Source organism: Equus quagga, chromosome 15 (assembly GCF_021613505.1).
Source record: "Equus quagga isolate Etosha38 chromosome 15, UCLA_HA_Equagga_1.0, whole genome shotgun sequence".
In the NCBI taxonomy this organism is placed as follows: Eukaryota; Metazoa; Chordata; class Mammalia; order Perissodactyla; family Equidae; genus Equus; species Equus quagga.
Window position 1 is genome coordinate 50,488,868 of NC_060281.1, and position 24,700 is coordinate 50,513,567.

The following is a 24,700-nucleotide window of genomic DNA, read 5'->3' on the forward strand; positions in this document are numbered from 1 at the left end:
AAAAAAAAAAAAAAAAATTCAGCAATACTTTAGAATCGTTAGCCTAGAAGAAAGTTCACGAGAGGAAAATAGTGTTGGGTGCTGGAAAGGTATGAGAGGATGAGACCAAGTTAGCTTTTAAGATTATTATTTATCTTTGAGAGAGGGTATATTTTTAAGTAGTGAGGACAAATTCCAAAATGTTAAGATTATTAAAGAAAAAATTGTCTAGAAGCGAACTGAATATGAGGGCAGGAAAGAGGTGAAGTGGGTTCCAGGAGCCGTTTGTTTTTGCGAGGTTTTTTCCCGACATGTGAGAAATGAAGGCTGGGGTGAGGTGGGGGGTCTGGGGCAAGAGTTGATTACAAAGAATGAAGAGCAGATCTGAGTTTGAAAAATAGTGGGAAGTATGTGCTGAAATATGATCTCTCCATATTGATAGAAAGTCATAAAACCACTACGTTTAAGTACTTGTACTGTTTTTTTCCCCTTATCTCCAGGAGTACAGATTTGTTGAGAGTCAGCTCCATATGTGGCTTCAAAAATATTCACGATTTAACTAAATACCTTTTTTGCAGATTGCTGTTGCCTTATGAAGTCAGTGTATAAGTAGGCTATGTAGTTGAGTAGTAATTTATTTTAAACTAAGCTGCAAGTATGCTATTTCTAAAATTAGGTTTGTTTTTTCGTTTTCAGTAATGATGTAGACATGGAAACAGATCACTACTCCAATGGAGTTGGAGAAACTTCATCCAATGGTTTCCTAAATGGTAGCTCTAAACATGACCACGAAATGGAAGATTGTGACACCGAAATGGGTCTGCAGTGATATTTCTTACATTTTTAATAAAAAATGATGACTACAAGCTTATGTTTTTACTTGTACTGATTCACAGACGATGAGCATAAATCAAATTTAAAGACGTATGTGCCATTGGATTTGACAGTGATACATATTACTCCTCTGAAACTTTCCTGTGAAGTGGGTTGCTAGGGAGAGTAGAGTTTCTTTTCAGTGCCTTCTGAAGTTAAGATCTGAACATACTGAACACAATGTTCTCTGCTGAACTGTCTGTTTCAGCACACCTTCAGTGCTGTCATTAATGCAGCAGTACTAACCTGTTGCGTGGAGATATGAAACGTTTTTACACTTACTTCGATACAGGCAGTTAAGGCCAAATGGGTAGAGATGATTTTATAAATTCTAATCAAACAGAATTTCTTAAATTCATTTAATGTGAATATATGTGACTATGCATAGTTCAGTATCTGGCACATAGTAGATGCTTAAGTATGACTCCCCTTCCCCCAGAAAACAATTATGTAGCTGAAAGATATATTAACATGCATGATTTTACTTTGTTGACAACTTGTATAGTAAATTGTACCATAAAGTTAAACCATCAGCAAGCTTTCCCATCAATTGGAGAGTGAAAATTGTTGACGCTTATAAATTCTTGTCAGAATTCCATGACATTAGATTTCTTAGTATTTTAAAAGATATTTATTCAAATTGTTTGAGTATATATAAAAGAAACTACTTTATAAATGCAAAGTTATTCTTATATTATTTATACAACCACTTTGTTGTTGAGGATTGTGTGTATAATTCACTCTGTCAGGCAAGGAGTTTGAGTAAAAAGGCAGCCTAGGTTTACTCAAACAGGTCTCAGCCACCTCCATATTCAGAGTAATGTAAGCATAGCGATTAAGAGCAAGAGTTCTAGAGCTAGATGACCTGGATTTGAATTCTGCAACTGCCACTTACTAGCTGCGTAACCTTGGACAAGTACTTCAGAGCTCTGTGCCTCAGTTTCTTCATCTGTAAAATGGGTGTCATAATAACTGCCTCATAGGTCATTGTGAATATTAAATGAGCTAATCTGTGAAAAGCTAATAGCACAAAACAAGTGCTTAGTAAATGTTAACTACCATCATCAACACCAATGTCATTATTAGTAATTTCTATGTTATTATTAGTGATTTATATGGTTGTTATTGATCAGTGTCAAGATATATACTATAAAATTATTTTCTGCAAGTATATTTCTAAAAGTGGTGTAATTACCCCTTTTGATTAGTATAATATGGTATCTTCCGTGTTTTGATTGGAGTCATTTAGTCTCTCTTAGCCTCCAGGAATCATTTTATTCCATCTCTGTTCTGTCAGGTAAAGCAGCCTGAGAGGCAGCTAGTATTTTTTTTAGTATTGCTTAATGTAGTTTTAGAGAGTTGTGCTTAACTTTTCATAAAATCTTCTCTGACATATAGGTACATCCTAACACTGGAAGGTTGTCACCTGATTTTCAGCTGCATGCTAGATATTGGATCCTAGACTCTTGAGACCTAGATAAAGTATACCTTTTAGCTGCAAAGTTCCATATTAAATTAAAAATAAGTTTGCATATTTAGATGAAATATTAGGTGGTAGTTACTTAATGAAACATCCGAAATGTTGTAAGCAATTTATGTTCATTTCTCCATCGTACCCCCTTTGGTCAGGTAGTAAGATGCTTGTTTGTTTTGCCCACAGAAGTTGATTCAGGTCAGTTACGCCGCCAGTTGTGTGGAGGAAGTCAAGCCGCCATAGAAAGAATGATTCACTTTGGAAGAGAGCTGCAAGCAATGAGCGAACAGCTGAGGAGAGAGTGTGGCAAGAACACAGCAAATAAAAAAATGTTGAAGGTAAATTTGTTTTCCTTGAAAAATTATAAATGTCACAGGAACTAGAATGTAGTTTTGTAAAACATTGAGCAGTGCTAGGAATTCTTGTTGGAGCACTTGGACATGAACTCCCCCTTGGCCTCCTGCGCGTTCGAGAGCGCACACGTTTGATGGGGTCGCTGGCTCTGCTCTAGGGACGAGCACTGGCCTTGGAGTAAAAATGGGGATTCAGTCCCAGTTCTGCCGCTCACCAGTGTCGTGTGCCCTGTCTTACTTTATTAGTTTGAGTTTCTCAGCTGTAAAATTGGCAGAGTTACTAGGAGAAACGTGACTTTGCCGATAAAACTAAATTTGAGATATTTTTATTTTAGTCAACAGTGCTCAGGGTTGCAGCATACTGACTGTATAATACATGGTCTTCGTTTTGATGGTGATTGCTGAAGGACTGGGTCATCTTTCACAGTCAGAATAATTAAAATACATTTTCACATCCCTGCCGGACTGATGTCTGTGATGGATAGAATTTCAGCAGTTCAATAAGTTAGCCACAATTTTGTGTAGCAATTGAAGAGGGATGGATTTTCCGCACCATAAGTCAGCGTTGCAATTAGTTGTATAGACGTGGTTTTCCTATTCCTCCAAGTCCCACCGACCTGTAAGCCTAGAAACATTAACCTTGCCATTCTTTGTTTTTGTTGTTGTTGTTTTGTTCTGCATTCGGTTGGGCTCAAAGTTGATTCATTATGAACATTTTCTCTTGAATATTTTGAAAGAAGTCCAGAAAACAAAGAGGAGGTGGCAGGTGATGCCCTTGAGACTGATGCTTGAGTGTGGTAGGAAAGGGCACGACTCCTGCCATCCCTTCCTGACCCGCAGTGAGAGTTAGTGCACCAGTCACCACGCCTAGGAGCACCAAATATGGCAAGAGATCAAGAATAAAATAGCTCCCTGCACCAGCGTTTCAGTACAGCATCTGTGTGGACAGAATGTATCTGTCTAGGAGGGGTGAAGGAGCCACCTGTATACACAACCAAGTATAGGCACGCTGTCTTGTGTTTTCAGCCATTGTGACAGGAAGAAAGGTGTATTCACCATATTTAGTACTTTGTCTAACGGATAGCTATTTCTAAGGTCAACCCTGAGCTAACCCCCAAAAGAAAAGGGTAAATTATGATTTTTATGCTAAGTAAAAGAAAATTAGTGGATTATGTAATTTAAGCAATTTTTCATTTATAAAGTCAAATCAGGCATTCATATTTTTGAAAAATGGCTGTCCACATTTGCCATTTAAGATTGTTTTTTGAGGTTAGACTGTGTCTTTCCTTACCACCCCACCCCTTAAATACCTCTAATGCATATAGCACCTGGGTGTTAAATACATGTTTATTAAATTGAAGTCGAATTCATTTGAAAAGTATAAGTGATTTTTCTAGATTGGAAATTTTCATCACAACGCAACTTTGTAGAACCTTTTCTGATATCAGGAGTGCTAAGAAACTTAATTCTCAGACTTTATTATTATGTTCTTTTAGGTATCTAAAGTTATCCATTTGGGAAGCTGAGTACTTCTTTGCTAGGTACTCAGTGTGTTTAGGGCAGAGGTTCGCAACCTTTTTGGTATCTGGATGCTTTAAAAACCATTGAAGGGGCCGGCCCATGGCCGAGTGGTTAAGTTCGTGCGCTCCGCTTCGGCGGCCCAGGGTTTCACTGGTTCAGATCCTGGGTACACAGACGTGGCAATGCTCGTCAGGCCATGCTGAGGAGGCGTCCCACATAGCACAACCAGAGGCACTCACAACCAGAATATACAACTATGTGTACTGGGGGGCTTTGAGGAGAAGAATAAAAAAAAAATGTTACAGTAGTCTCGTGCCTTAAAGCCATATTCTACCGCTGTCTCTCAACTTGCAACCATGGTGAGCGCAGTAATTTAACTATTTGAATTAAAAACTAAATTGCTATGTTTTCAACAGGATGCATTCAGTTTACTAGCTTATTCAGACCCTTGGAACAGCCCAGTTGGAAATCAGCTTGACCCAATTCAGAGAGAACCTGTGTGCTCAGCTCTTAACAGTGCAATATTAGGTAAGTAAAGCCAAAAAACACAGCTTCGCATAGATTCTCTGAATATTTGAGATGGTATTTGTGTTGGCATTTATATTTTGGTAAAATCATAAGGGAAATGTTTTCTACATTTTAAAAATTAAAATTACCTTAAAATATAGAAACCTTCCTCCATTATCTCAATTCCAGATTAAGTAGATTCAAATGGAAGAAAAACAGTACATTGGGGTACTTCTTGGGATGTTTGGAAAACGTAAGTTTTGGTGTGCATGTATGTAAGCATTTCTAACCTGAGCCACCCACATCACAGCTCGCGCCATGCTTAAGATAGAGGCACAAGGGACTTCTAGGGGGCTTCTGAGTGCCCTGTCAACACCAGCCCTTGGAGTCAATTATATTTGCATTAAAGTTAAGCATATTTAAGTACATGCCCTCACCAAATAAAAAGGGTAGGGGAAGAGCAGGATAGCAGTTTAAATAGGCTTAGCCAGGGGGAGAAACTGGAACTTGCTGTGCCCCTTGTTGGTTGCCATTCCTCTGAGCAACCCACTGTAGCGTATGTTGTTGATGTACTGAACAAATACACTCTTTATATGAATTCTGTAACTGTACATTTTGTGCATTTAAATATAAAGTATAGGGTTGACTGTTTACATAAAACTTTTAATTTCTGGGCAATTCTTTTCAAACGTAATTTAGATGAGTGATTTTTCACCTGACTTTAGACTCTAACTTCCCAGGTAAAATGGGACTACCAGTTTAGAAGTTTGTTCTGTGCCGTTTAGCTCTGTCAGGTTTGGGGGCTTTTAGCAACATGTTTCCAACTATTGTAGGTATATCAGCGCAGTGCCACAGAGAGTAGACTAGAGAGTATTTACACAGGGAGACTCAGAACGAGGGTCAGGGCTCCTATAGACGGAATGTAAGAGAAGCAATTAGAAGTATTCAGGGGCCGGCCCCATGGCTGACTGGATAAGTTCGTGCGCTCTGCTTCAGCGGCCCAGGGTTTCACCAGTTCGGATCCTGGGCACAGACGTGGCACCACTCATCAGGCCATGCTGAGGAGGCGTCCCACATAGCACAGCCAGAGGCACTCACAACCAGAATATACAACTATGTACGGGGGGGCTTTTGGGAGAAGAAGGGAAAAAAAAAGATTGGCAACAGATGTTAGCTCAGGTGCCAAAAAAAAAATATTCTGATTTGAGCCTTCATCTCTTTCTTTGCCCTTATCAAATTCATTATTCATTGTGTGTAAAGGTCTAATACTGAAGTTTTGGACTAGAGTAGTGTCTTGTATTATACTTTTCTTGAATTAAGAATTTATACATAATAAATAATGTGAATTTTCTTTGCTCAATGTGTTGTATTTTCCTTGGTTATACGAAATTCATTTAGCTCTACTGGTGAAAATAAGAGTACTTAGTAGCAATGCTTGGATTGTAAGGCAGATTATGGTTTACTATAGTTGTCTTGTTGAAATTACATTATAGGTAATTAAGAAGCCCTAATTGCTTTGTATTTGGTAACACTCAGACTTGGAAAGAATTTCTGAAGAAGACAGTTTTTTATATCATGGGTTCTCGACGGAAATTACATTTTTTAAAATTAAATTACCTAGGACATTATCCAAGATAGATATATGTAGGCTTACATACTGTGCTATCTATTATGTAGGTTCAGCTATAAATAGTGCTTAAATTTATTACATTAAAAGTATATAATTTCTACCAAATTAATGACAAAGATTGTTAAATCACTGTGGGTGTATGTGCGTATTTATACTGTGCCGTATTATAGTTTCATCTGTAAATAATGCTTAAAGTTATATTAATTGTATGTAATTCCATATGCAAAAAACACTTTAAAGATGCTTACTGCCGCCCTTGGCCAAAGTAAAGTTGTTATAAAGTACCCTAGATGCTTACCTCTGAGCAAGGTTACTTCCCTGTGAACCTTCTGTTTATTCCATTATATTGATTTTGCGTAAAAATTAAATTGTTCTTGATTGAAATTAAGGTAAAATTAAACTATAAAGTCAGTCCTGCTTAGAGTTGGCAAAAAATGTTTATCATCATCAAAATTTGGCTGAATGGTGTCTTGCCAAACAACAGCCAGTAGTACTTTAATCTTAACCCACGGACTACTTTTCAAACCATACCTTCTCACCAATCTGTGCACCTTTTCTTAGGTATTTTTATTATTATATTTCTAATCCAGTTTACTTTCTCTCGTACTTTTAAATCTTGAACTTGCCTCCTTTTTATTTTTGTTTTATCCCTTTTGGAACTTTTCTTTCTCCCACCACATTGCAACCTGAGAAGCAAGAGTGGAATCGCAGCATATGGAGCCTTACCAGCCATGTCTCACTCACTGTTCTTGCCCTTTGTTCTCAGCTGTGTCTACAAAGGACTGATTAGTAATTTTATTAATTGGGAATCTACATAAACTTAAAATTTGGACATCTCCATACAAGGAGAAATTACCAGCTTCTGAGTTTGGCCACTTCTACCATTAGTTCATTTTTTCATCTCTGGCAAAGAACAAATTTTGGTAATTAAACATTTGTACAACTGTCTGACAAAGAAATTTCTGGTATATAGGACTCTGGAAACTTTTAATTTATTGGCAACTTTTAAAATGTTTGACCTATCAATTGTAAATTAACCCCTCCAAGATTATGGAGTGGTTTTGCTCTATTTTCTCTCATGGTCCCCATGACCACTTGCTCTCCAGGAGAGCATTAGGCAGCCTCAGTTGGGTCCTGTCCCCAGAAGGGCAAGAATCCATCAGTGAAACTTTTACTGAAAACCTGGTGCCTTTTTCTCTGTTAATGTTAACTGACCTTGATCAAGTAGAAGAGAAATACTAAATATTCCTTACTCCCCACTACAAATACGAGATAAGAAATTACATCTTTCCCATCAGAGCTTGGAAGTAAAAGTTCCTGCATATCTAACACTTTAAAAGTCTAATTCTCCAAGAATTTTTCTTATACTTGAATACCAGTACCCATATTACATTGTCAGAGTAATGTGTCCATGGCGTTATTTGTGTAAAAACTACCTTTGCTAGTTAAGTAGTTGAGAGCATTTTAGGCATTGATGATTTTGTAAGTAATGCAATATTTTCCTGATTGAGAGATGGTTTTAAAAATGTCGTGCTAATTGCTATTTCCATTTTTAATCATTTTTCCTCAGAAACCCACAATCTGCCAAAGCAACCTCCACTTGCCCTAGCAATGGGACAGGCCACACAATGTCTAGGACTGATGGCTCGATCAGGAATCGGATCCTGTGCATTTGCCACAGTAGAAGACTACCTACATTAGCTATGCATTTAAGGAGCTCACACTTATATTGTGGCATATAGTCAACATGGAAGTAGACCAGCTCTGCTGATTTGAAATTTAGATTTTTTTAATTATGTACTGGGGACAGGTTTTTGTCGCTTTACATTGCTTCCTAGTTTACAGCATGATGCAAATGATTTTCTAACTTAGTGTTAGGAGAAATTATTTTCCATCTTTAACCTCTTAGTTGTCTAAGAGTTAAATATTACTGAATTTCAGACGTTCAAATTGATCATCACAAATCCTTTAAAACAATTACCTAAAAGAAACCAAAAAACCCTGCCTTCTTTGTTGGGGGGAGAGGGGGGAAGGAAATGGAACAAGTTGTGTTTGTGTTAGCATGTGGGTGGTGTAAACTTCAAATTGGGAGATGTTCTGACCCCCACTCCCATATAAGCATTCAATCAGTGTAACTTGCAAAATGCATAAACATCCGACAGTTTGAATTTATAGTGTTGATGGAAGAAATCATTTTTAATGTGTACTGTAAAACTTGAAATACTCAGGAGCTGAGTGAATATGTTTGTTGCTACTTACAATCCCGACCTGTTAGTCCCAGTAGTTTTGTTTTAACATGGTCTTTTTCAACTTTGTTTCCTGTTTAACTACAGACCGACTTCTGTTGTAGACTCACAAGTTTAACTGTTGTATTATAACAGTATTACATGTCAACAGTGTGGTTATGACCTTTATTTATATAAAAACCAAATATTTAGTCAATTTACCGTGTCTTAATTTAATCTTTGTACACCTTCCATTTTTAAGTGCTTAAATGAGTACTATATTGCAATAAAAATGTAGTGATATAATTAACCAGCCATTAAAAATTTACTTCTACAGATACTAGAGTGTCAGTTGAGTTTATATAATAGGGACTTTGCATACTTCTTATGATTAATATAAAATGAGAGCAATTGAAATGAATGGTTTCTACTATAAATTTGAGTTCTACAACCTAAGACTGCCTTTAGTTTACTGGCCTCCCTGGATTAAGGTCAAACCTGATACTGTAGGTGATACAGAAAGGAAACGGAAAACCTCCTGATTTTCATAATCATAATGTGGCATATGACTTGCCAGTAAAGCAAACCCCTAGACTGGTTTCAACAGGCCGTTCGACAGGATAACCAAATCCTTTGGTTTGGCCAAGGCCTCTGTTGACTGTATTACACCACAACTTGAACCTTCTTTAAAAAGAACAAGTATTGATCTACACTTAGATACTGCACTCTTCCACAGTTAACTTCTTTCTTATTCCATATTCTATGAAACAAAGTCTCATCAATAGCACCAAAATATCCAGAAGACTTCAGGCATCTGGGAGCTGCAGCTGAAAGGACTTCTCCAGGATGTCCACTGCTCCTTTTCCTCCCTGCCACTCCCACCACACCCGCCACACCCCCACAGTGCAGGGATGGGGCCAGGTACAGGAGATGCCCTTACTGGTGTGGGTTTTGCTTGTATTCAACTAAATGCATAAACAAACACAAAAATAAAGGAAAACAATTCTTTTAAACTGCTTTTCCTTCCAGGACCCTCAAATATTACAAGGCGCAACTGTAACAGAAGTATGAAATGTGACTGGGTACTTCCCAAATAGATTTATTAACGAGCCTTTAAGATGATGTATAAATGATGTTAATTTTTTCAGAAAAATTCACTAAATAATCCTAAGTTCTATACATACAAAGTACTCGTTCTTCATTTAGCTCTGATTTACTTCTTAGAAGTTTTCATCCTTCTGACCATCCACCGTCTTTTAAACCTCTTGGCATTTTGTTTTCTCTGGGTTCCTAGAAGAGAAAGTTTTGTGCAGTAAGAATATTAGAGAGAGAAAATTCCCAAGAAGCAGTTCAAAAACTTTCAAGATTCTATATGAGTGTAAATACTAAAACTAGGTATATTAGAGTGTGTATCAGACATGCATACATACTACACTGACCTATTTTTCAGAAGCAACTTCATTAATATAGAAGCCATTTTAAGGGAAAAAATGTGATATTTTATAATCATTTGGGCATTTACCATCTCCTTACAAAATAACATTTGGTATATAAAATTATCAGAGCCAAGAGCTGGATCTTACCCCAAGCGTTATTCAAAAACTGGGCTGCAGCCTTTTTCACTGGTAACCTCTTGTTGTCAAGAGACAGGAACTTATTTACTAGAAAAGAGAACTACTTATCATTTCTTTGTTTTATTTGCAGTAGAAAAGGGAGGAAAAACAGTCCATAAGGAAATTACCAGTCGTTCTGTTGGTTCCTGGACCATATAAACAATTCTGTATGAAGGCTTTGGCTGCTTCCTGCCTTGAATCTCTCAGATCTTGGTCTTTGAGCCTTACAGCCAAGTAGCTTTTATTGTGGCTGGTGATCAATACAAAAGGTAAAAATGAATGAGATTGATAACGTGCTTACTTTCAAAATAAAGTATTTTTGTTAGCTGTCTCAAAGTGAAAAAAAACAAAATCAAAACTTTGTATATGCACACATAAGATGAATAAAACTAAATTACAGGCTTTTTTCAAGAAATAGACTGATATTTACATTTTAGTAAAGCAAATGTATTTTTATATAAACATCAAAATTAATTTTTCCAGAGGACCCGATCTGAAACTGCTTTAACTCTCTCCAAAGGTCATCTTTATGTCCTACATGAACAAAAGAAGACTCTTCTTACCCAACAGACTGTACTTTTTGCACTTTTTCTTTAGTTTTCTTGGAGTCACTTCCTTTTTCACATTCTTCATTTTTCTTTTGCAAAATAACTAAAAGATTGAGTTATATTTCTAATTATCATTTATGTAAAAATAAATCAGGTACATTTACTGGATTTCACTTTAAATATCTGCTACACACTAATTTGGATGTGATTTTTATTTATAATAAATAGAGGGAACAGGCCCAAGCTACACTTGGCCGAGCCTATTCCCATGCTCTCTAAGGGCCAGTAAGATCTGACCGCAAAGATCTGCAAATGCGCTTGACTCTTAGATGAGAAGTATTTAAATTAGACTAGTTCATACCTTCTTTCAACTTTCCGGGTGATTTCTTTATGCTAAGGAAGGACAGCAAAAAAAAATGTGCTTAGAATGGCAGAGATAAAAGATTACTCAACTACACAGTTTCATCTGATTTTACAAATAAGACACCTCTCTTTCATTACCACCATCCTCAGTTTTTACTTGGGATCTTTAACCAGTGTTGGAAAGCAAAAGTTACTGCCCAGTGCACTTCGAACTCCCAGTCCAAAAACTGGTATATACCAGGACAGGAGTAACTCTCAGAATTTAAAATCATGGGCTGGCCCCGTGACCGAATGGTTAAGTTCGCGTGCTCTGCTGCAGGCGGCCCAGTGTTTCGTTGGTTTGAATCCTGGGCGCAGACATGGCACTGCTCATCAAGCCACCCTGAGGCAGCATCCCACATGCCACAACTAGAAGGACCCACAACGAAGAATATACAACTATGTACTGGGGGGCTTTGGGGAGAAAAAGGAAAAAAATAAAATCTTAAAAAAAAAAAATTTAAAATCAATCTATCAGTAAGCTTCCAAGGACGCAGACTGTGTGGTTAGTGGAGTTAAAGTGAAAGACTTAAGAATGAGTTATCTAATAACAGTATTTGAAATATGAAGTGAAAGGTGGTAGGCCTGCCGCATTTGGAGAAATCACAAACAGTTTATTCAACAGTTTAGGGGTCTGATGGAGAAACATAAACTGACAATACAATGTGAGAGGCCCATACAGCAGCACTCACACTAAAAGCTGTACAAAGAGGAAGCAATGGGGGGGGGGGGGGGTGAGAGAAGGAAGAGGTGACACTGGAGCTTGGTCTTGAAAGATGAAAGGGAATGTGCTACCACACAGATCTTATATGTTTGATGTGTTCAGAATCTGAATAACTCTTTAGAATAAGTTTTACTGAAAATTTGAGAGCCACTGGCCTAGGTAAAAAAGATAGAGCTAAACCTCCGAACTTAAAGCAATAAGGGGAGACAAAGGGGATAGAAAACCACACCAAATGTTTAGAAGTCTAAATTTGGTAAGGTTTCATTGATTCCATGGCACAGATGAGGAAGTGGACAACTATAACATTTGGCTTTAAACAATCAGTGGATGGCAAAGCTGCTAAATAAAATGGGGAACGAGGAGGAAGGACAGGTTGTGGCAGTCAGGCAAGTATGGGACAAGCTGAGTTTTGGAAGCCTGTGGATAAGTGTCTGCCACACCACGAAGTGATAATTTTCAAAACACTTTTTTTAACCACCATCTACCTTGCCCCTAGTACAGTGACAGTCACTCAGAAATTTACTGAATGAACACACTGGGATCAGGAACTCAGCAGCTGGAGTTACTTATGAGAAGTGGGGGGGGGGGGGGGGGGCCAAAGACTGAAAGGAAGTGGAGCATTTCCCTTCAACTTTCCCATCAAATTCAAATGTCTACCACGTAGCTTTTAAATTTAGGCTTTACAATTTCTTCAATTATGTGGCTTGAACTAAATGTATGAGTATAAAATTCAAAGATGACATATAAGCAAGTAGTAAAGGTGCGTTACATACGTAGTCTGTGGAGCTGTAGTTAACTTCTCTAGGACAGTATCTGGAAGGAGTTTTCTTTTCTGAGATAAAGACATTTTAAGAAACAATAAAAAGCGAGGTACGTGATAATATGCCCTGGGTTGCTTCTGAAGTTACCGATTTTCAGGAGAGCCCCAAATCTAAGCAAATAAAGGAATCAGGCTGCGCACTGCCCCCACTACCCCTAAGCTGCGGGAGGATGGGGCCCACGGAACTCAGAAGCTAGTCCACCTCGTTGGAAGAGCCGGTCAAGGCCGGAGAGGGTGCCCACCGCATTCCAACCCTCGGTTCGGTTACACAGTGAAAGCACTTACGTTACGTCCGTCTGGAGTCGGTTCTGTGCGGCCAATCTTAGGAATATGGGCTAGCAAGGCCCTTAGTTTATAAAGCACCTCATTTAATCCTCACGGTAACCCACGTTCAGACAAAACTGCCACCGCGAGGCTCGCTGACTAAGGGGTCACGGCCAGCTGAGCGTCAGAGGCGGGGTTAACCCTACGATTTCACATTCACGCCTCCTCCCACTCTCGTTCTCAATCGATGGACAGCAAAGAGAAGGAGCATCTTTGCTTTCACCGTTGTCAGAAGAAATATTGGCGACTTTTCCCCCGCCCCGCATGCTTCCAGCTTCGGCCTCAAACACGGGATTTCTACCCCGAGCCGGGCTGTTTTGAAAAGGAGACACTTCCTACCCTCTAACCTTCTGTTCGATGAACAGCTCCTCGCGTCGCTTCCTCTTCTCCTTCAGCAGCGCTTTATCCCTGGGACGAAGGGGGACAAGTCAGCACAGGGAGGGACAGACAGGACAGGCAGGGGCAGTGCTCACGGCCGGCCGCGGGCTCCGAACCTGCGCACCGTCTCCCGAACTCGCCGCTCTTCTTCTCTCGCTTCTGCCTGGGCGCTGGAGAAAGTCAGCTCCTCCGGGGCCTCGTCCTCGTCAAACTCACTGTCCCCCTCCTCGTCGTCCTGCAGCGGCTCGGCGGCCGCGCCGCTGCTGGGCTGCCCGAGCAACAGTCCGTGCTCCGCCTCCTCCTCCGAGGCCGGCTGGCCCTCGTCCACCATCGCCGACGCCGACGCCGGGGTGCGGGACACGCGCGGCCGCAGCTGCACCATGACCCAAGCGGCGCCACACCGTTTGACCTCTGACCCGGAAGCAGCGCGCAAGCGGAGAGTGACGTGAAGAGCAAGCGTCGCGGGTTCCAGCGCCCCCTGCAGGTGCGGAGGCCCCAGCGAACTCCGCGGATGCGGGAGGCGGCCCCACGACGAGCAGAGGCGCAGGCGCAGAGCGGGGGAGGGCGAGGCCGAGGGCGAGCGGAGGCGGGGGGGGGGGGTTCCCTCCCCGCCCACAGCTGCGAGAGCTCCAGCTGCGAGACCGGGGAACGTGCGGCTGTTTCTAGGCAGCGAGGGTCCATCGTGCTGCCGCGTCGGCTGGGAGGCTGACAGCGGGGCTGGCTGGGTCTCCGCGCTCCTCGAGGCGGGCTGGCGTGGGTCACGCCGTGCGGTGACCGCCGACCCCGGCCCCCAGTGCCGCCTTTTTTAGCCCCGGGATCCGCTTGGTCGGTCCAATTAATCAGTATTTGTAGCTTCGGCTCCCCGCACTCCCCGAAGTAGTGCTGTTTCAGAGGGAAGAAATGCGCCATCGCGGCAGGACCCCGACGCCTCTCAGTCCTGTTGTCACCGACAAGAAACGGGGTCGACAGAGAGGCTTAAATCCATCCTCGGCGCCTAACGTGTGCTTGGCGACCTCGGCCGCCTCTCTCAGGCTTCCCTGACCTCTGGAACCCCGGCCACTGCCTGTCCACGCCTCTGTTCTTGTTCATCACTGACACCACTTCCTAACAGTGTATTATCTGACTCCCCCCATAAGCTCTGAGAGGAGGGACGCCTCTGGTTCCCTGCGGTAACCCCAGGACCTTGAACAGGAGCCGGCCCATCGCAGATCCTGAATTTGGTGGAAGGACTTCACCATTACTTAGTGACTGCAGCCCTAGTACCTTTGTATTTATTTTTCCCCGCAAGTATATTTCATTTCTTGGCATCCATGGCCCTCCGTGATCTCTGTCTGTATCTTCTCCCCCCCGTTATACAGTACTAAATGATTCACCATTCTCTGAGCAAACCAAGTGATTTCCTACTCGCCATGCACTGGGGCATGCTGTTCCTCTAGTGACACACACTGCCCCACATGGACCTCCTTTTTATAGCTTAAAGACTCCCACTCAGGCTGACACCCTCCTAAAGCCCTTCAAGCACCTTCTCATCTACCCCATCCCTACTCTGCTTATCTCTAATTGCATTCTCCCCAGAATCTTGCAGAAATTTCTGTCACTGTAGTTTCCACACTGTATAACAGTTTACACGGCAGTTGTCCCGACCATTCTATGAACTCCTTGAGGGTAGGGTCCATGTCTCACTAATCATTTTATTTCTAACCTCTGTGGGAGATGTTCAGTAAATACTAAGTTGAATTGAATAATTCTACCTCACGTAAATTTTGTATTTTCAATCTTCTGATTTAGAAGCAGTTCCTAATTTAAAACAACCAAACCAAAACATGAACAAAAATGACAGAACGGAAACCAAAAGTGCCGCTGGTACCACAAGCCTAGGATGAGAAGAGTTTCAAAGAACAGTTCTGAAATATCTGGGCCTCGGTCAGACCGAAATTACCAATTAAAAATATAAACAGAGTCTTTGAGACGCTAGGAAAATGTATAAAGTTAACTTTGAGAAGCCCGAGGACAAACCTATTAAAAGTGAATGGTGGTATTTTATCTGCAAAAACTGCATTATTAATATCCCAAGACCCCTCAGGGTGCACGCCTAAGCGCCCACGTAGAATATGAATGGAGCCCTGAGGGTGCGCGGCTGGTCCTTCAGACTCCCGGGAGGTTCTGCACCTCGGCAAGGGCTGAGGTGCTGTGGCTGGGTGCACAATCACCCAGGGAGCCCCCTGACCCCGGGGACTGTGTGACCTTCCTACGCTGTTTACTAAGGGCCACGGTCAGGCCTCTCGCCTTGCCGGCCATCAGGCATTCCAAGGGCCCTGCGTGCTGCGTCATGTGACGGGACTTGAGGAGCGAGCTGTGTTCTTACTACTTTACGCCCAGGTAAGACGAGTGCAATTTTTTCAAGTCCCACGGGAAACTCCCCCTTCAGAAGTCAGCGTCTGGGAAAGCTGGGCAGCCCGCGCAGGGACTGTCTGCTTCTGTGTTTATGAGACTGAGAAGCAGTCACGCGTCCCTCTCCCTTCCCTCGTGGCCAGAGCTGAACTTGAGGCGGCCGTGTCTATCCTTGGCGTCCAGAGATCTGCATCAGGCTTTTCCTCATCCTGATTTCTACCTTGCTGCTCCTTTTCTCTTCCCTTCTTGCGTGAGTTCTGGTTGTAAGCTGTCCTGCATACTGTAAGGTAAGGCAGCCAAACAAGGTAAACGCTGAAAATAAAAAGCCCCCCCCCCCAAAAGCATCTCTTGGGGTAACATCTTCATACAATAAATTACCTACTGTAGAGAGTGATTTTATTTTCCACCAAACTTGTGCAAAAATCAGAAATACTAGGGTTTTATCCCTCTCCTTCTATCTCTACCCAAAGAGCAAAAGTACAATCAGAATTACATTTTTTAGACAATCTAATTACAAATTTTTTTCCTTCCCAATAACCAACCAATCACATCAGAGGTATCTTATGTTTAAGTTCAAACCAAATGGCAGGCAGTAACTTTACAGTGCTCTGACTTCTAAATACGTTTGCTATTGATACTTCAAAGCCCCCATCATTATCTTATCAACAGGGTGGGTTCCAGCCAGGGAGTCAGAGGATAATTTTACATCTCCCAATATTCAGCTCACCATCCTCAGGACTGTTTCTCCTCTCTTTATGGCCTAGTACACAGACGCACTATAATTTCTTCCTTCTCCAGGACAATTAAGAAACAGTTTCGGTTTCATGAGGAGCTAGGGCTTCAGGAAGAGTCGTACCACAGGGCCCCTGGAAATGAAACCTGAAACAGAAGGACACATGCGGCAGAGTTATGACCAAGATGAATGGCGCACTTCAGCAAGGCACACAGTCCTGAGTTACACCTGGAGTAAAATCCAAATTCTCACAAATATGGTATTAGGAATTTTCGTGCCCACTTCCTTCATCTAGTTTCTGACAACTCAAGACGTAGACGCCTCACTATGGGTTGGCCCCTGTGACTAAGGGAATTTAGGAAAGCACCTGCCTAGAATTTATGTGCTCTAAATAAGAATTTTATTTTAAGGGGTAGGAGGAGACATGATTCTAAAGTATATTTTGTGATTGTATTGCCAAACTCATACCTGCCACTGTAAGTTTTAAAAAATCTATATACTACACTAAAATAGCACTCACATTTACTAAGGACAGAAGAAAGACCACCTCATGCACCACGCAGACCATGAGGATTTCAGCTAAGTCAACAGCCTCCCCGACCATCTACTGGACTTCATGACTAGTTCTGACTTCCAGTCAGAAGATAGAAAAACAGACAAGGAGGAGGAAGAAAAAAGAAGAAAAATCAATAATCTTTGCCTCTTTCAAAGGAAGACACAGGACAGGGGAAAAAAGCCAACTCTGAATGAGAAATAAAAGCAGGATGTTCCAGTGTATTATTAATAATAAAACCAATTGAGCACAATTTAAAATGGAAAAAGCATTTGCTCGATGTAATTCATCATTCACATTATTTATTCTTGAGGCAACACAAGTCGTAACTGCCCTAAGCCCTCCATGCGGTTCTCTCGCCAGGGTGCCACTAATGGATTCCCCTTGGTGCCCATGGTGCCCAAATGGCCTCCGACTCCTGCCGCCACAGCAGGCTGAACGCTGGCTGACAGAAAGCTCCTCGTGAGCACAGCGGCTCCAGTCCTTTGAGGACTTTCCCCAAATTACAGCCAGGCAGGGAGAGCTTTGAGGGACTTGCCATATCCTCAACTTCCATATGTTCTCTGTCCTGAGGAAGTCCACTCAAGCGCGCCTTCCACAGTCACCCTGCTCCCACTTTACAAAAGCAAGCTGTACCCCTCACTCAGCCCAGATCTTACAATGGTGCCGTATCCCAGACGGCGAAATCAAATAAAGGGATGTGTGAAATGTCAGAGTAGAGCCAGCCCCCATGGCCTAGTGGTTAAAGTTCCACACGCTCCACTTTGGTGGCCAAGGTTCAGCTCCCAGACACCGAACCACACCCCCCATCTGTCAGTAGCCATGCTGTGGTGGCAGCTCACAAAGAAGAACCTGAAGAACTTACACCTACACACAACTGCGTACTGGGGTTTTGGGGAGGAAAAAGGAAGAAAAAAAAAAAGGGAAGATTGGCAACAGATGTTAGCTCAGGGAGACTCTTCGCCTGCAGGGAAAAAAAAAAAAAGATGCATTTCCAATAAAATTTTAATTTTATGGAATTATTAATCAAAATTTATCATTTATTTGTTGTTTTCAACAACTATGTACTACAGATTACTGCAGTGATAATTCAGTCTAGAAGAATTTTTAATAGAACTTTTTTTAATTTTAAGGAAATTGAAAATAAATAATTCATATGATACTTTGTTGCAGAAGTGTAAAAGGGTCATCAACAAAAGATTTTCTAGCATAAAAATATATTACATTAGTACCAGTTTCTGTGGTGAAAATAGAATGAAAATATCAATTCAAAGAGAAGAAGAAAAAACGTGAAGGTTCCAATTGTTAAAAAGAGCTTGTATATTTATTTTGTACATGGGTGATGGTGGGAATCAAGTGGTTGTGACACTCAGATTTGACTGGATACATTTCAAACCATGATAATGGCAGTGTTATTTTAAAATGTCAGTATTTTATTTCCAATACACTTGGAATAATATCTTTTTCAATGATTTTGATAAAAAAATTTTTATTTTTTTATTTTTTTTAAAACACTCTTTTATAGCATTTTTTTTAAGATTTTCTTTTTTTATTTTTTTTCTCTTTCTCCCCAAAGCCCCCCGGTACCTAGCTGTACATTCTTCATTGTGGGTCCTTCTAGTTGTGGCATGTGGGATGCTGCCTCAGCGTGGCTTGATGAGCAGTGCCATGTCCGCGCCCAGGATTCGAACCAACAAAACACTGGGCCGCCTGCAGCAGAGCGTGCAAACTTAACCACTCGGCCACGGGGCCAGCCCCTAAAAAAATTTTTAGATAAGTTCAAAAAGGTAAAAGGGGTCCATGAACAAAAATGTTTGAAGACCCCCGTTCCAGCGCCCCTGTGCGCGTGGCCCCACCTCTCCAGCTGTAGGATAACCAAGACTGCTGTGCTTGTTCTAGAATATGTTCACGCCACCTTTATTGGTTAATGTAATTATCCAACTTAATTAAAAGTTATGTAATGAACTCAAAAATAGATCTGTGCAAAGAGGATTATTTCTAGGAAAATTAGCTGAATGCTTTGGAAAGACATAGCAAGTCCCCAAAAATAATTCAGTGAAATTCCATGTGGGTGGAAAAGACTGGAGAGGGAGCTTGCGTCACAAGTTCTGTTTTGTACGTCCTTTCTCCACTTAAAAAAAGAAAAAAAAAAAAACCAGAAAAACAGCACACTGGAAGTTGTAACCCAGTGTTTTCCAGGATTTCCTGATTATAAGAATTACCTGGGTCACTTGTCAGACAAATAAGCAGTCCTCTTGCCCTGGGATTCTGGTTCAGGAAGTCTAGACTGGGGCCTGGAGATCTGAGTTCTTGGTTGACTGTTTTGTTTTATAAAATAAGGGCTGGGGTGATTTTTATCTTAGGGAAACTCGGGGAACACCAGCAGGCTTATGAGTATGATTTATGCAAGAAAGGTGAGCTCCAACCAGCAGATTCTCACTCAAAGAAAAGGCCTTTAGCTCTAGCAAAAAAAAAAAAAAACAAAAAAAAAGCAAATGAATGCACATTTATGCCTTAAATGAAAATAAAATATTTAAGGCATATATGTATCCTTTTTTATTATTCTTGCTTTAAATGACTTTTTTTAACTTTATTTTTTAAAGTAATTAATTTATTTTTGCTGGGAAAGATTCACCCTGAGCTAACATCTGTTGCCAATCTTCCTCTCTTTTTTCTCTTTTCCTCCTCAAAGCCCCAGGACATATTTGTATATTCTAGCTGTAAGTCCTTCGAGTTCTTCTATGTGAGCTGCTGCCACAGCATGGCTACTGACAGAGGAGTGGTGTGGTTCTGAGCCCAAAACCAAACCCTGGCCACCAAAGCAGAGCGCACCGAACTTTAACCACTAGGCCATCAGAGCTGGCTCTAAATGACTTTTTTGATTAACAGACCAGTGGGGGCCGGAATGCATGGCCTAAAGGACCCCTACTACCCACCCTGGATCATCCAGCCAGGGAGGGCGCTGGTCTTCCCTGCCAAATGCGGTCAAAGGCAAATGGAAAGAAGCAGCCTTTTACACTCTCGATGAGTAAATACATCATCAAAGCCATCTATAAAACCATTTTCTAGCTGAGAATTTCTGACTTCTAAACTCTACGGGTACTCAGCTTTTGCTGGGGGCACTTCTCCCCGCCCCCCCCATGTCACTTCCTTACCTTACTGACCCCCTTTGCTGGGACTCTCCTCCTCCCCCTCTCCCTCCCTCCACTCCAGCCACACTGACCCCCTTGCTGCCCCTTAGACCTCCCAGGTGAGCTGCCCCTTGGGGCCCTTGCTCCAGGTGGTCCCAGTGTCTGGAAAGCTCTTAGCCAGATAATCTCTTGAGCTAACTCCTTCACCTCCTTCAGATCTGCTCAGATCTCCTCTCAGTGAGGCTTGCCCTAACTGCCCAGCCAAGCCCTGCAAGCTGCCTACTCCCCCAGCCCTGCCTTTGCTTCTTCCCAGAGCCTCGTCACCATCCTGCAAACAAGCTGTGGAGTTTGCACATTTGTTATGCGATTCTTTACTGTTTGCCTCCACTGCTAGAATGTCATCTTCACATGGTAGGTTTTCCACTTTGTTTACTGATATATCCCATCCTAAGCACCTAGAACAGTGTCTGGTACATAGTAGGTACTTAATAAATATCTGTGGACTTCAACTAAATTCCAAGTTTAGAGAAATTCAAAGATGAACAACATGGTGGTTGCAGGGTGTGGTGGGCCCAGGGTGCCTGGAGGGCCCTACACACCAGCCGCGCAGCTAGCACAAACCCTATTCCGGCCTCAGGAAATGCACAGACCCTACATGCCAGGGACCCCTGGGGTTGAGTAACAGTCAAAACCTTGCAGCCTAAATCTGAAAATACCTAGTGTCTACTCTAACAGCAATGGTCTATCAGAAATCATCCAAGACAACCATCAGGGATGGGAAAAATGACAAAAACATAACAGGAACTAATTAACACCTTGAAAATATTAGTACATTTCAGTGGGAGGCAAATTCTATGACTCTGTCTCTAAATTAGAATTGGAGCAAAGAATCCAAACAATTTGTGCAAGATCTAAGGAGTCTTGTGAGATCTAAGTTTAAAATGTTGGCAGCTTTCCTGCTTTCCATTTAGGTAATAGAGAAAATCAGGTTAAAAGTAGCAGGAAATGTTATTCCAATTTTCTTTTTTCTCATTAACCTAGGGCAGGGGTTGGCAAATTTTTTCTGTAAAGGGCTAAAGAGTAAATATTTTAGGTTTTGCAGGCAAGACAGTCTCTGTTGCAAGTACTCAACTCTGTTGTTGTGCAAAGGCAGCTGTACAGGACACGTAAATACATGGCGATGGCTGAGTTCCAATAAAACTTATTTACAAACACAGACGGTGGGTGAATTTGGCCTGTAGGCAGTAGTTTGCTGACCCCTGACCTAGAGTAAAGTTCAACCCAAGTCTGTTACGCATGAGATGCAAGAGAAAATTCTGCCATCGTTAAGCTGTGTGTTTAAACAAGACACTCAATTGCTCTAGGCTTGGTTTTCCATTGGAAAAACTGAGTAGGATGAGACGATGATCACTGGCTCTCTTCTAAATGTCGACTTGGATGGCTCCTAGATGAAAGCATTGCTGGCTTCACTGGTCAGTTGCACTCATCCGGGAAAACTCCCAGACTTCGTGGTACAGACAGCCTCAGCTGCTCCCCAGAGAAGCCAACAAACAGATGGTGGCTCTTGTGGTAGATGCTGGCCGACGAGAGCTTGTCAAATTGATCAAAGTTTCTAACCAGCAAGTAGCTAGTTTGTCTGAACAGAGACGTCACAGGTGTTCAGGAAGTGGCTGAAGAAAAACAGCAGCTGAAGCAGGTCTGTGGTTGGGGAGGCTCGACTGACGTAATGACATACATTACCCGCCAAGAATCTCTTCCTCACGAGCAGGAAACACTACCAAATCCAATTTCCTTCCAGACGAAGACATGACCACCACCACACAGGGATGCCCAGCTCCTGCCGCTCAGTCCAGGGCACGAAGGGTAGAGGGCAACTCATTGTGGGTTGTGGAAACACTCGAATTTTACTTTCTTCTTTTTCCCTATCTGCATTTTCTTACTCTTCTATAATGATTTGTGTTAATTCTTTATGCTCATTAGAGATGAACGGAAGATCAAACAACCTAAACTAGACGACATTAGAAGAATGCAATTGGGGATGTAGCTCATTTCCTGCTTCAGAAAGTCTATCGCATCCCACTCTTGGAGTGGTCAGATGCTCTTTCAGGCAGACAAGAGGCTTCAGTTACCTGGCTCTGCTATTACTTTATTTATTTTTTTGCTAAGGAATATCTACCCTAAGCTAACATCTGTTGTGAATCTTCCTTTTTTTGTATGTGAGCTGCTGCCACAGCATGGCTGCTGACAGACAAGAGGTGTAGGTCCATGCCCAGGAACCAAACCCGGGCCGCCAAAGCAGAGCATGCCGAAGTTAACTGCTAGGCCGCTGAGGCTGACCCTGATATTACTTTTTTTTTTTTCAGTTGTACATTATTGTTAGTAATGTTGTCGGTATACCACTTCACCCTTTGTGCCCTCCTCCCACACCCCCTTTTCCCTGGTAACCACCGATTGGTTCTCCTTGTCTATATGTTAACTTCCACCTATAAGTGGAGTCATATAGAGTTCGTCTTTCTCTGTCTGGCTTATTTTGCTTAACATAATACCCTCAAGGTCCATCCATGTTGATGCGAATGGAACAATTTGGTCCTTTTTTATGGCTGAGTAGTATTCCATTGTGTATATATACCATATCTTCTTTATCTAGTCGTCAGTTTCTGGGCATTTAGGTTGTTCCACGTCTTGGCTATTGTAAATAATGCTGCGATGAACATAGGGGTGGCATGGGACTCTTGGGATTGCTGATTTCAGGTTCTTAGGATAGATACCCAGTAGTGGGATGGCTGGGTCATAGGGATTTCTATTTTTAATTTTTTGAGAAATCTCCATACTGTTTTCCATAGTGGCTGCACTAGTTTGCATTCCCACCAACAGTGTATGAGGGTTCCTTTTTCTCCACAACCTCTCCAACATTTGTCACTCTTGGTTTTGGATATTTTTGCCAATCTAACGGGTGTAAGGCAATATCTTAGCATAGTTTTGATTTGCATTTCCCTGATGATTAGTGACGATGAACATCTTTTCATGTGTCTATTGGCCATACTTATATCTTCTTTGAAGAAATGTCTGTTCATGTCCTCTGCCCATTTTTTGATCGGGTTGTTTGTGTTTTTGTTGTTAAGCTGTGTGAGTTCTGTGTACATTATGGAGATTAATCCTTTGTCAGATAAGTAGCTTGTAAATATTTTTTCCCAATTAGTGGGCTGTTTTTTTGTTTCAATCCTGTTTTCCCTTGCCTTGAAGAAACTCTTTAGTCTGATGAAGTCCCATTTGTTTATTCTTTCTATTGTTTCCCTCATCTGAGGAGTTATAGTGTCCGAAAAGATTCTTTTGAAACTGATGTCAAAGAGTGTACTGCCTATTTTCTCTTCTAGAAGACTTATTGTTTCAGGCCTAATCTTTAGGTCTTTGATCCATTTTGAGTTTATTTTTGTGAATGGTGAAAAAGAATGGTCAATTTTCATTCTTTTACATGTGGCTGTCCAGTTTTCCCAGCACCATTTGTTGAAGAGACTTTCTTTTCTCCATTGTAGGCCCTCAGCTTCTTTGTCAAAGATTAGCTGTCCAGAGATGTGTGGTTTTATCTCTGGGCTTTCAATTCTGTTCCATTGATCCACACACCTGTTTTTGTACCAGTACCATTTTGATCACTGTAGCTTTGTAGTATGTTTTGAAATCGGGGATTGTGATGCCTCCGGCTTTGTTTTTCTTACTCAGGGTTGCTTTAGCAATTCGCGGTCTTTTGCTGCCCCATATGAATTTTAGGACTCTTTGTTCAATTTCTGTAAAGAATGTTCTTGGGATTCTGATTGGGATAGCGTTGAATCTGTAGATTGCTTTAGGTAGTATGGACATTTTAACTATGTTTATTCTTCCAATCCATGTGCATGGAATGTCTTTCCATCTCTTTATGTCGTCGTCAATTTCTTTCAAGAAAGTCTTGTAGTTTTCATTGTATAAATCTTTCACTTCCTTGGTTAAATTTATCCCAGGGTATTTTATTCTTTTCTTTGCAATTGTGAATGGGATTGAGTTCTTGAGTTCTTTTTCTGTTGGTTCATTGTTAGTGTATAGAAATGCTACTGATTTATGTATGTTGATTTTATACCCTGAAACTTTGCTGTAGCTGTTGATTGTTTCTAATAGTTTTCCTATGGATTCTTTGGGGTTTTCTATATATAAGATCATGTCGTCTGCAAACAGCGAGAGTTTTACTTCTTCATTGCCTATTTGGATTCCTTTTATTTCTTTTTCCTGCCTAATTGCTCTGGCCAACACCTCCAGTACTATGTTGAATAGGAGTGGTGAAAGTGGGCACCCTTGTCTTGTTCCTGTCCTCAGAGGGATGGCTTTCAGTTTTTGTCCATTGAATATGATGTTGGCTGTGGGTTTGTCATATATGGCCTTTATTATGTTGAGGTACTTTCCTTCTATACCCATTTTACTGAGGGTTTTTATCATAAATGGGTGTTGGATCTTGTTGAATGCTTTCTCTGCATCTATTGAGATGATCATGTGGTT

At 41.4% G+C, this 24,700-nt stretch overlaps 3 protein-coding genes across 3 annotated transcripts in view; 1 reads left to right on the forward strand and 2 right to left on the reverse strand.

Annotated features, from left to right (window-relative positions):
- RANBP9 (RAN binding protein 9) overlaps positions 1–8,779 on the forward strand; it is a 92,218-nt gene extending 83,439 nt beyond the window's left edge. Inside the window, exons 11-14 of the mRNA XM_046640382.1 lie at positions 676–797; positions 2,513–2,664; positions 4,617–4,728; positions 7,908–8,779. Of these exons, the coding sequence (XP_046496338.1) occupies positions 676–797; positions 2,513–2,664; positions 4,617–4,728; positions 7,908–8,038 (517 nt within the window). The 3' untranslated portion in view covers positions 8,039–8,779. The remainder of the gene's footprint in view (positions 1–675; positions 798–2,512; positions 2,665–4,616; positions 4,729–7,907) is intronic.
- Positions 8,780–9,645: 866 nt separating this feature from the next.
- NOL7 (nucleolar protein 7) lies at positions 9,646–13,890 on the reverse strand. Its single transcript, XM_046640384.1, has 8 exons — positions 13,488–13,890; positions 13,341–13,401; positions 12,623–12,681; positions 11,085–11,116; positions 10,739–10,826; positions 10,304–10,425; positions 10,146–10,223; positions 9,646–9,852 (listed from the first exon to the last, which is right to left on the reverse strand). The coding sequence occupies exons 1-8, from the start codon at positions 13,751–13,753 to the stop codon at positions 9,776–9,778; spliced, it is 783 nt and encodes a 260-aa protein (XP_046496340.1). The 5' UTR covers positions 13,754–13,890; the 3' UTR covers positions 9,646–9,775.
- Positions 13,891–16,141: 2,251 nt separating this feature from the next.
- SIRT5 (sirtuin 5) overlaps positions 16,142–24,700 on the reverse strand; it is a 34,996-nt gene continuing 26,437 nt past the window's right edge. The window contains exon 9 of the mRNA XM_046640383.1: positions 16,142–16,641. Coding sequence (XP_046496339.1) covers positions 16,566–16,641 — 76 coding nt within the window. The 3' untranslated portion in view covers positions 16,142–16,565. The remainder of the gene's footprint in view (positions 16,642–24,700) is intronic.

What these genes read in the sequence shown, in the direction of transcription:
- NOL7 (XM_046640384.1), bottom strand. Translation starts at nt 13,753, where the DNA reads ATGGTGCAGCTGCGGCCGCGCGTGTCCCGCACCCCGGCGTCGGCGTCG. An exon ending in AGCTGTTCATCGAACAGAAG is followed by an intron (nt 12,682 to 13,340) that starts GTTAGAGGGTAG and finishes TCTTTATCTCAG; the next exon opens with AAAAGAAAACTCCTTCCAGA. An exon ending in GTTTTTGAATAACGCTTGGG is followed by an intron (nt 9,853 to 10,145) that starts GTAAGATCCAGC and finishes TTTCTCTTCTAG; the next exon opens with GAACCCAGAGAAAACAAAAT.